This window comes from Eptatretus burgeri, chromosome 18 (genome assembly GCF_056783735.1).
Source record: "Eptatretus burgeri isolate ZD-2024b chromosome 18, Ebu_testis_v1, whole genome shotgun sequence".
Classification (NCBI taxonomy): domain Eukaryota; kingdom Metazoa; phylum Chordata; class Myxini; order Myxiniformes; family Myxinidae; genus Eptatretus; species Eptatretus burgeri.
The window spans coordinates 44,931,074-44,943,118 of NC_140978.1; the positions used below are offsets into that span (position 1 = coordinate 44,931,074).

Below are 12,045 nucleotides of genomic sequence, written 5' to 3' on the forward strand. Positions count from 1 at the left end.
AAATAAAAATCGCTTTCCCACACCGGGAATCGAACCCGGGCCGCCTGGGTGAAAACCAGGAATCCTAACCACTAGACCATGTGGGATCGCTGGTTAATAGGAGCACCAAGGTGTTCTCTAGTAGTTCTCCACAGAAATAAATTACAGGTGATGATTCTCATTATAATACATGTGGATTGTACTGTATGTCGTGATATATATATATATATATATATATATATATATATATATATATATATATATATATATATATATACAGTATATATATATACAGTATATTTATACAGTATATATTGTGTTCCCTCACACTTCAGCGCAAGAGGAGGCCTTTCGCCCGATGCAAGCCTGCACTATGATAGCCGGCATCACGTGACATTAAAAAAAATAAATAATTTTCCCCGAGCACCTGACTGGGATTGTTGGTTTCTGTGTCGAAATTGCCTTTTGGAAAATACTGAAAAACACGGCACGTCTCCTCTCCGTCCTGATTTAATGTCGGGAAGCATCGAACACTTTCTATAAAAAATAAGTTAAATTAATTTATATGTTTATAATATATGTATATATATATATGTATATATATGTATATATATATATATGTATATATATGTATATTTCAGTCAATCGTATTTTATTTATCGTCGGAATTTTTTTTTTTTTCTGAATTGTTTTCACCAACCGATCGTGAGGTGTGTGTGTCCTGTCCTGTGTGCACACCAAGTGATGTTCGTGTGTTTCACCGATTCCTCTTTTCAAACATGAACGTTTAAAGCTTTTATATAAGATATACAATCATGTTTTTTTCCCAATATTTGAGTGTTTTCTCGCGCCTCCAGGATCGCAAACTGTGGTGGTAAAAGGGGTGGGGGACGAAGAAGAAGAAGAAGAAGAAGAAGAAGAAAGAAAAAAAAACAAAAAAACAACAACAACAACAACAAAACAACAACAACAACATGTGGTCATCATCGAGTTCAGCACGAGCACGCGGATCATCAATGGCGGAAGCTTTCAAGTGAGTGTGTTGGCCGTGCGTTCCCTTCCTCACCGCGTTTCCGTGATCATGAGGTTTGGGAACTTTTAAGGGGGAACTCTGACACTCGTGTGCCGCATCGTCCGAGAAAACCTCTTCATCCTCCGGACGGTTATTAATTGTATCGGCAGTTATTAATTATTAAATCACCTGGACCAAATGTGAGTGAGTGAGTCCGTCCGTAAACACTTGATTCGTTATCGCTCGAACCAAACGCACGACTTTGATGAATCTTGGCCACAAGCTTTATAATCTGATGCTTAACGATGGTGTGTTGACCGCATCACAATCTGCGCTCATTTTGGGGGTCTACGGGGCGGGGTTTAACCCCCCCCCAAATAATTAAATAAATAAAATAAAATAGGTATTTTCTCTCTTCTCTGTAACTGCACACACAATTTCAATGAAACTTGACCACAACCTACTTCGTCCTTGATGTGCCAGAGTTTGTTGACGGCATTAAAAAAATTCAGGGTCGAAGAAGGTCTGCGGGGGATTTGAGTGACTGTTGTTCCTGATCCAGGTGAGCTTCAGGACGGGTGGTCGGTCTTGTTTTCGAACAAACTGGCAGAATCTGTTGTGGTGATTTGATCTGATCTGTAAGGTCTTCAGAAGCAGGGTGGACGAGCAATGGGAAGAAAATCCACAATCTTGGATCTGGTGCGTGGGGACACCTGGGGTTTCAGGTCCGTCCGAGGGACGGCACCCACATTGATGAATCGTCCTCCCTGTGAAACACCAGCATGGTGGTTTATAGCTGGGTCGAGATTCAAACGCGGGCCTGACGGCTCGCAGGTGAGCGTGCGTACCTTTCGGATGTCCCGTCGGTCACAGAATGACTCGTCCATGGAAACGACACGACAGAACGACTGGTGGTTAATTTTTTGCTCGTTAATTGTTTGACGTCATCGTTTGCAGGGCTGCAGAACCTGTGGCGTACTACCGGCGTTTCTTGGTAAGTCGCATCATCTTGAGTTTCTCTCCTTGATCATGATATTGAGTACAATTCCAAAGAATAAACGTTCCTGCACCCTTCGCACCTGTCCGACATCCCTACCACATTCCGGAAGGTGTTTTTATTATGACTACTTCATACACTCTTGGGTCTCTTCCGCAAACATCCCTTTTCAGAAAGAGAATTGTCGTCCCGATGGTCGAGAACTCGGTGAGGTCAGAATAACCACTCTGAACATCGGTGAGTTCATCACACATTGAGCACATCCAACCAACCTCCATCTCATCGTTACATTTGGTTTCAACGAACCCACCTGACCACACTGTGCCATTGCTCTACTATCTAATTCGGGTTTGAACTTCAGCAAGTGTTTGCAGTACACAAGAATAAGAGGAAGAAAATTGCATATTCTGCGGTTATTGTCGCACTTGACTGCGTTAAGGACGTAGACCTCCATGGAAAAGCCATTATTCCTCATCCTTTGAACCCCAATCCCTCCTCAGGCTCCATAACCTCGGCGGATGGTTCAGCGTTGGTGAAAATAGGGAACACAACTGTTGTGTGCGGTGTAAAAGGGGTGAGTGAATGCATTTTACCCTTTAACCACCACCTGACCTTCGTGGCTTTCCAAAATCACCGCAATCAACATGATGTTTTTGCGGTAAATATGTTGTTGAAACCATTTTTGTTTTGTATTTGTGAATCGGTCGAGCGAGACACTAATGTTTTGGAACACCGGGGTACATTTTCCATCCAATCATGTAACTTTGTATGAAGCTATCTTTTACCATTGCACACATCTCTTACTTGGTCAACTCGGTTGTGGGATGGCTCTTTGAAGGCCATAAAGTCCAAGTTCATGAGTGTTTCCTTTGTGTTGGGAAAGGAAGTGCACAGAACACACTGCACAAGCACGTCTACACTTACCACTAGAGGTGATTGGAGTCCAACCCCCCCACCCCCCCAAAAAAAAACCATGGAAAAGGCACAAATCCTGAATCGGTTTCCCACAATTTTCCAGGAATTCCTGGGAAACGATTTACCGAGAAGAAACACTAGCTTGGGCTCCATTTGTTTGAACGTTTTTCTCAGCTCAAGCTTGAGAAAATGAGGCTTGCATCATCTCTAATCTCCATCATACGCAGGAACGCCGCGTGTTAGAGGTGTGGCACAACAGACGACATAGGAGATGATGAATATTAAAATATTATCCTGAACTTTGTGTTCACTGGACCTCTCAGTAAAGTTGTTGGATGTTTGTGGATACCTATTACTAATTTAGGAAAGCCAGTTACTATAATACACATGTACACGTAACACTGCCCCCCCTCCCCCACACTCCATATCACTTCTTCAACATGGTGTTTAATTGCTTTACTTATTTATTTTTTATTAACATTTCCCGTTTCGCAGGAGCTGTCAGCACCGACTACAGAGAGTCCAGAAAAGGGCTATGTTGGTGAGTCGAGCTCGCAGGTTGGGACATTCACGAGCTGGAGGCAATGACCGGCCCTTTGTTGAACTTTAAAAACAGAACAAAGAAAAAACTCTGTTTAATGGCACCATCTCCCCCATTCTGACCATTGTGTTTGTTACCCCCATTAACCCTTCCTATCGCAACCCTCTTCCTTGGTGATTCAGTGTTCACTGCCCTCATTTTTTTTTTTTTTTTTTTTTTTTTTTTTGTATACCTTGGTCGAGGCTCATATGAGAGCGAACACACAACTCACAGCAAGGAGGCATGAGACAAGAGGGGCGGCGGGAGTGGAAGGGACAAAACATTGGGGAACAGACACAGGTGAACTGTGGAAGGGAGAGGGATGGGGATGGGACGGGGAACATGGCGAGGGGAAGATGGACATTAAAGGGACTTTCAGGAAGGAAAGCAGGAGAATTGAAGGAAGTGGGCTTGGGTGGATTATCGGGGGTAGAAAAGATCGAGGATTTGGATGGGGGAAGATAAGAGGTGGTGGTGAACAGCTGTTTTGAAAGCCTGGAGGGAAGAATGGGAAAGAATAGAGTGAGGAAGTTTATTCCAAAGGCGGAAAAAAGAGGAATGAAAGAGTGAAGATGAGCAGTGATTCGTGATTTTGGTAGTTTTACCAGAAGGGGGTTGTTGGCGGACCTTGAGCGCCCTGTGGAAATGTGGTTGGGACAAATCACAGAGAGAGCAGGGGGCGCAAGGCTGGAGAGGAGTCGGTAGAAGACAGAAAGACCACCGACCAACCTGCGGTGATTGAGTGAGAGGCCCAAAGACTCAGCTTCATTGCGGGAGATGCCAATGATCTTAAAAGCCCTGGTTTCGACAGCGTGAAGTCGAGAAAGGTGGGAGGCAGGAGCACCAGCCCAGAGGGGAGAGCAGTACTCCATCAGGCTACGGACAAAAGCTTTGTAAGTGGTCAGGAGCTCAAGAGGGCCGAGGAAGGACTTTGCACGACGGAGGATTCCCAGTCGGCGACTGGCTTTTGAGGCAAGGTTGGAAATGTGACTTTCCCAGGAAAGGTCATAGCAGATAGTGAGACCCAGAAGCTTGAAAGAAAAGACTTCTTCCAGAGGATTGTTGAGAAAGTGGATGGGGGGGTTTTGTAAACGGTCCTTTCGAAGAGACATAGTGAGAGTGTGAGATTTGTCTGGATTGAAAGACATGTTCCACGTGTTGGACCAGTTTGTGATTTTATCCAGATCTGCAGTGAGCGAAGAAGCTGCTGCTTGCCGGTCTGAGGGATGACAGATGGTACGGCAGAGGGTGGAGTCATCGGCAAAGAGAAATAGAGGATTTTCCAGAGAGTCCGAGAGTCTGCCCTCATTTCCTCTTTTCCTGTTCGTTCATTCTTTTGCTGATTGTGTACAGTTGTTGACCCACGACCCCACTGTCAGTTCCACCTTTTTCTTCCATCCACCTCACTCTTGTACATAAATAAGGGGTACAAACTATCACTGATGCACTTTGTTTGTCACACGCGTCGGTGTGAACGAGTGTGTCATATGATTAAACTTTACTCCCCGAGTGTCTGTCGATGTTTAAGTGGATTTGTACTTTGCGTTTCCTCCTCCTTTCACACGATTTATCCATTTGGGAGGTTGCTTTGGGGATATCATGATATTTCATGGCTCTGTTCTTTTTTTTCCGAGGCAGGCCTCAAGTCTGACTAATAACTTTCCTGTGTTGGTAGTAGTAGTAGTAGTAGTAGTAGTAGGTTTCATTTCGACATTGCACTTGCCTGACTTTAAAAGAGATGACACTGTGAAGCCTTGGTGTGTGTGTGTGTGTATGTGTGTGTGTGTGTGTGTGTGTGTGTGTGTGTGTGTGTGTGTGTGTGTGTGTGTGTGTGTGTGTGTGTGTGTGTGTGTGTGTGTGTGTGTGTGTGTGTGTGTGTGTGTGTGTGTGTCCATAATTCCAAAACCATGAAACTTAGTGGCCTGAAACTTTGCATGCATACACACACACACACACACTTATCAAATGTGATGCATTGCTATAATTGCTGTTATCAATCTAATAGTGAAAGGAACAGTAAGTTTTCAAAGTGAAAGCTTGGTTTAAGATTCTCAGGTCTTGAGTTCAAGCTCCTGTCAGTCCGTTGAATTAACATCAGGTCAGGTTGCTCAGCCTGTCATCCTTTTGAGGTCGGCAAATGAGTACCAACGTGCTGGTAACGGGGGCATTGCATCAGCAGCAAGCCTGCGCCCCCACAAAATAATGCAGCCAAGCAGCCATGTGTGTGTCCGTGTCCGTCCTGTTTGTTACTATTCAACCATGCTACAGCCATTGCCACGAGGGTTTTTATCAGCAGGTGTCGCCTACCATTCAAACCCTGAGCTTGTGTAGCTGTCGTCTTACAGCTTCTGTAAATGGTGATGTTTGTTCTCCCCTCATTCCCTCTTCCTGCAGTTCCCAATGTGGATCTCTCACCATTATGTTCAGCGCGGTTCCGTCCGGGCCCACCTTGTGAGCAGGCTCAAGTCGCAGGGCAGTTCCTTGCGGACGTTATAACCAGGTGAAGCCTCGGCCTTTCGTACCATCCACTGAATCTGAACGATGACTTCTCCGGAGTGTTTAAAGATGGAGATTTAGAGATTCCCGTGTTATTCGTGTGTGTTTGCAGTTCTGAGCTCGTTTCCCTTGAAGACCTGTGCATCCAGAAAGGCAAGGTAATCCAAAACTGCAGCAACCCTCATCATAAGCAAATGTATTAAACATTTGAAACATTCCATTTGAGTTTGGTCGATAATTTATTTGTTGAAAACTTAAAAAAAAATGATTGTTGAGAAAAATGAAAAAAATACTCCAGAACAGTTGATGCAGAGCTGTTCTCATGGTAGTTGGTGTGGGTGCTCTACTGTGACTTGGAGTGCCTTGACTATGATGGCAACGTGCTGGACGCGTGTTCCATCGCTCTGCTCGCTGCGCTGCGTAACGGTCAGTGGGAATCGGGACAGGAGGGTGATTATGCGCCAGGTGTGGTAAATGTGATTAATGAATGAGTTTCTTTTGTACACGCTGTTGAGTTGTGTTCCTTTCCTCCATTTAAAATGTCTCCCTCCAAAGGTCACGAGGTACCCCTTTCCTCTTGTGAGAATTGCCCACACGGCTGTCTGGTTTGCATAATCATGTATCTCATCAGCAGACTATACATAATTAGGATGGCCGCAGACATGACTCGTCACGTTAAACCTTCATGCGATGAGAGTTCAGGAAATCATTTCCTCATGACAGGCAAGCACCAGTAAGGTTCGTTGAGCCACAATTTTCTTGGAATACCAGGCAAAAGAAACTGTGTATAAGCTTTTCATCAATGCAGTCATATCATGGCAACGCGTGGCAGGGTACAAATAACAGGAATCCTGGGGCCTCAAAGTAGTTTGTGTTTGATGGAATGCCAATTAGAGACTACCATTGATCACAACATTGTCCAGGGGATGTACTGTGCATGAAAATCCCACCTACAACTAACTTTATCAAAAACTGGAAGATTTTTAGAGTTAAGGGTCTAGGATGTGATTTGGGTGTGAGGAGGCCCAATGAGATATTAAAAGGACAATACATTATGAATGAAATGGTATCCCATGACTTTGTGTCGAGTGGTGCTCAGTGTGAACTTGTTTTTATTACCCCGTGTACGCGAAGCAAAAAGTGTGGTTAGGTGTTATGTGCTTGCTGCCTCCGTGCACCGAAGAGAGTGCCCCAGTTACCCGGAGGGCTTGCATGACGGTAGAAAAATTTGACGGACAAATATATGTCTCATCTATTGTTTAACTGGTGAAACCAGTGTACGGCACAAAACAGAAGGAAATTTTATGAGCAATTTATTAATTCCTACTGTCTACTTTTCAAATGCTAATACCATTTAATAAGATTCCATCACAATGTTGTTTTTTAAAGAAACACTCCATGATTTTCGAACTCCCGACAGTTGTATCCACAAGTTTCAATGCTTTTAGAATAAACTCATGACTTTCAAGTCGGCAATTTATCTTGTGTATCTCAATTAAATAAATAAATAAAACTCCATTAGGATACGACTTGGTATCAAAATTGGTTGTGTTCATGTTCAAATTAGGCTCTGTTGCCCCGTTAATTGCACGAGCGTGCGCACAAAGTGATGTCCAACTGCATGCCTGGTTCAATGCTTTTAAAACTCTCCAAAGTTGCATTTGACAGGTTCAATGTAGTTTTGAATTTAACTCACGACCTTCAAGTTGGCAACTTATCTCATGTACTCAGTTCTTAATAAGACCCCAGCAAGGCACAAATTTTTGTTAAAGTCCGATGTGTTCATATTTGAAGCAGGCTTTGTTGCCTCGAAGTGGATGAGTGCGCACAAAGTGATGTCCGACTGGCTAGCTGCTTTGTGAGTCCCCAGAGGGTGATCATCGTATCACCGAGGCAAGCGGATGAACCCGGTCCATCACTCGCCATTAAGGACCATGCTGCATCCAGCAGTGCCGATGAATGAGGTATACGGAACTTGCCTTTTAAGTTGCCTTTACCACAGTAATGAACTTTGCCAACATTTCCAATTATGTGGTATGTATGAATGATCGTAACATTAAGTAATTTGTTCATGTCTATCCATTCATCTGTCTGTCTTGGTTGATGATCGAGGAACAACTTATTTAAATCAAATGTTATATTTTGAACACGAATTGAAACATGAATATGAAGACGAGTCTTTTGTTTTACTACCATACCTTGATTCAAAATTTTACCGCACATGCACAGAGAGGACTGAAATAAATTGTTTTTTCTCTCTGCCTGACACTCAAACAATTGAAAAGCATTCCAAATAGGAAAGTTACTGTTTTTAAGGATGTAATAATGGACACAAACAACAGGGACAAATAACTAATGTAACATGTGGTGATATATATGTATGTATATGTATATATATATATATATATATATATATATATATATATATATATGTATGTATATGTATATATATATGTATATATATATATATATATATATATATTTTTTTTTTTTTTGTTGTGGTTTCTCACCACTCCAGCGTGCGAGCGAACGCTTTTAACTAATCGCCGCCGCGTGCCCACCGGACGTGGCAAACCGAGTCGCAGCTTTCGGATGAACGCCGAAATCCAGCTACGGGTGTGTTTTTAATCGCACCGTAAATCAGCCAACTATTCTGTCCACGCGCGACAGGGTCCGATCACCGAATTGTTGATTTACCTCAGTATGCGCGCAGAGAGAAATGCCGGGGATTTACACCTCAACGGGACCTGCTTGGAAACGAGCCGCTTAAGCAGCTCGCTCCATTTGCGATTTGCCGAGCGGTGGAAATCACCAAGCCCTGCCGGATCCGATTACTTTATCGGCTATTTAAAAGCCAGCTAATATCCCGAACGCAATACAGCAGCTCAATTGAGGGAAAGGACACAACGAACAGGTGAACATTCACACAATGACATTTATTTGTACACACGTAAGCAGTCATACACATATGCAATCAAACACGTATGCAATCATGTAGTCAATTATGCAATGTAGGAACGAGCAAGACAAAGAACTACAACCGTTATATTATTATGTACACATTCACTTAACAGTTTATTACTTGACGGACAAGGCGCCACGACATTCATACAAAGAAAAACCCCAGGAAAGAAAAGGGCAGAACTGGACCTCATGGGCCTTTAATAGTTCACGGAGCTGTGGAGACCGCGAGAGCTCCACGAGACTGTGCTGGTTACCTGCCACCCTCGTGGTGACTCGCTGTCTGGCAACCTCTATCTGGCTTTCCCCACTGCCCCACGGTTCGGCACCGTACTGCCGGCTTTGCTGCGCTCTGACTGCCCTCCACTGGATTCGAACCTTCTGGTGTTCTCCCGACTGCACCGCGACTCCAATAGAGACTGCAGCTCGACTCGCTGCTTGGAAAAACTCCAGGCAACCTCTCCAGGCAAGAACTCACTGCTTGGGGAACCCAGACCGACTCCAGGCAAAACTCCAGGCAGCCTCTCCAGGCAAGAAGAACTGAAACTCGGCAAGAACTCCTGGCAAACTCTCCAGGCAAGAAGAACTGAAACTCGGCAAGAACTCCTGGCAAACTCTCCAGGCAAGAAGAACTCAACAAGACTCCAGGCAAGAACTCAATAAGACTCCAGGCACAACTCCTGGCAAACTCTCCAGGCAAGAACTCAACTGACTCACTTGGCATTCCAGCGCACCTTTTTATGGGGTCCGGGGAGGTGAGTTTGATCCCTCACCTTCGACCTTTCGCCCCCCGCGGGCTCCACCCCTTTTGGCATTTTGATCCGATCTCGTCGCGAAACGCGGAGAGAGCGGACGTGGTAGAAATCATCAGCCGTGGAAAGCGGACGTTGTATAAATCATCGGCTCCTGCGTCTGTCGGCGGAGATGCCGCTCGTCCATGGGATTCACCGTGGCTGGAGAAAAGATGGCGGCGTTTGTGGAGATGAAGGTGAGGCAATGTTGTGGTTGCTCTATGGTGGGGATGGCGTGGTTGTTGAGATGCGGTAGTGGTTGTGGTTGTTGAAGTAGTGGTTGTGGTTGTTGAAGTAGTGGTTGTTCCAAAATAAAGATAGCAAAAGAATAATGGCTGACTCAAAGATCACAGCCCAGTTACACGAATAATACCCTTTCGACATCGGTGGGGTAATCTAATCTGAACACACACTTATCGACATAACTGATCTCTGGGAAGCCTGAACGGTGTTCTGTGAATTTCCACAACCGTAACAATATATGTATATGTATAAGTATGTATATATATATATATATATATATATATATATATGTATATATATATATATATATATATATATATATATATATATATATATGTATGTATATATATATATATATATATATATATGTATATATGTATATGTGTGTATATATATATATATAGGTATATATATATATATATATATGTATATGTATGTATATGTATATATGTATGTATGTATATGTATATATGTATGTATGTATATGTATATATGTATGTATATATATGTATATGTATATATATATATATATATATATATATATATATATATATATATATATATATATATATGTATATATATATGTATATGTATATGTATATGTATATGTATATGTATATGTATATGTATATGTATATATATATATATATATATATATATATATATATATATATATATATATATATATATATATATATATATATATATATATATATATGTTGACATTGGGTAAATGGCGGTTAAACCTGTAATTTTTTTTATTTATACGCCTTTAAACCTCTAAACCTTTATTTAAATTTAATTATATACTTGAAAACTGTAGAGCACAAAATCCCTTCATAATACTTCCAGGAACCATGCTATATATCAAGAAAAGCATAAGAGATTGTGGCATGCGTATCGGAGTGAAAAATAAGTTGCCATCATTGCAATGTACAATGATGTGTTTAGTGATCAATAAAGCCTCGATCTTATAAATTGTGTTTCACGTTGTCCTACTACAGTGTGTAAGGGTGGTTGGTGCATAAGACTGCTTATAATCCTTTATTTTATGTTCTTAATGCAGGAGAATAATCCTTTATTTGATGTTCTTAATGCAGGAGAATAATACTTTATTTTATGTTCTTAATGCAGGAAAATAATCCTTTATTTTATGTTCGTAATGCAGGAAAATAATACTTTATTTTATGTTCTTAATGCAAGAAAATAATACTTTATTTTATGTTCTTAATGCAGGAAAATAATCCTTTATTTTATGTTCTAAATGCAGGAAAATAATACTTTATTTTATGTTCTCAAGCCTCAGTCACACCTTGACGTTTTAGCCAGTATATGGCAACGTATCAAAATGTATGTAAAACGCTGGCGTACGCTGAACTATTGATGTTTTCTTTAAGTTTTGGGCGTATAATAACGTGTTGTTCGTATGCATAACGTATTAGTAACGTACACAGAACGTTTAAATCACATATAGATAACTTATACCAACGAATGCTGAACGTGTTGTTGGCATTCACAACCTATTCCCAACGATAGTCGAACTTATGCATAGCGCGGCAGTGTATCGCCGACGATCATGTGGCGTAGGCTATTAATAGGCTGCAGCTCGACGATTCAAATCATAACCGCACTAGACATCGAAGTGTGAGGCCGCTGTCACACCTTGACGTTTTAGCCAGCGTATGCCGGCGTATGAAAAATTTGCCGAACCAAGCTGGCACACGTCAAATATGTTATGGGTAAGTTTTGTATACGTTAAGAGCACGCTGGCATACGTCATTGTACGTCGAGAAATTTTCAGCATGTTGAAAATTTCTCGACGTACTCGACGTATGACACACATTTCGCATACGCTGGCATAAGTTGTAGGCACGCTATGTGATCGTTGACACACGTCGACGTACATTACTTGTACGTTACTCGTAAGTCGAAACGCGTCAAGGTAATGGTTAGCATCAGTGTTCCAGACTCCCTGTTTTTTTTTTTCTTCGGTATGACGGTTATGATTTAAATCGTTGAATGGCAGCCTTTTAATTATATTATATTATAACCGCACTAGAAATCGAAGTGT

General features: G+C 42.1%; 1 protein-coding gene and 1 non-coding gene across 2 annotated transcripts in view; one reads left to right on the forward strand and one right to left on the reverse strand.

Annotated features, from left to right (window-relative positions):
• Positions 1 to 14: 14 nt before the first annotated feature.
• On the reverse strand, positions 15 to 86 carry TRNAE-UUC (transfer RNA glutamic acid (anticodon UUC)). The gene has a single exon. It is a non-coding gene; the product is annotated as a tRNA-Glu (tRNA).
• Positions 87 to 875: 789 nt separating this feature from the next.
• Positions 876 to 12,045, forward strand: part of EXOSC8 (exosome component 8) — a 23,010-nt gene continuing 11,840 nt past the window's right edge. The window contains exons 1-8 of the mRNA XM_085864557.1: positions 876 to 1,012; positions 1,949 to 1,985; positions 2,162 to 2,225; positions 2,489 to 2,562; positions 3,399 to 3,444; positions 5,878 to 5,983; positions 6,092 to 6,137; positions 6,309 to 6,405. Coding sequence (XP_085720683.1) covers positions 954 to 1,012; positions 1,949 to 1,985; positions 2,162 to 2,225; positions 2,489 to 2,562; positions 3,399 to 3,444; positions 5,878 to 5,983; positions 6,092 to 6,137; positions 6,309 to 6,405 — 529 coding nt within the window. The 5' untranslated portion in view covers positions 876 to 953. The remainder of the gene's footprint in view (positions 1,013 to 1,948; positions 1,986 to 2,161; positions 2,226 to 2,488; positions 2,563 to 3,398; positions 3,445 to 5,877; positions 5,984 to 6,091; positions 6,138 to 6,308; positions 6,406 to 12,045) is intronic.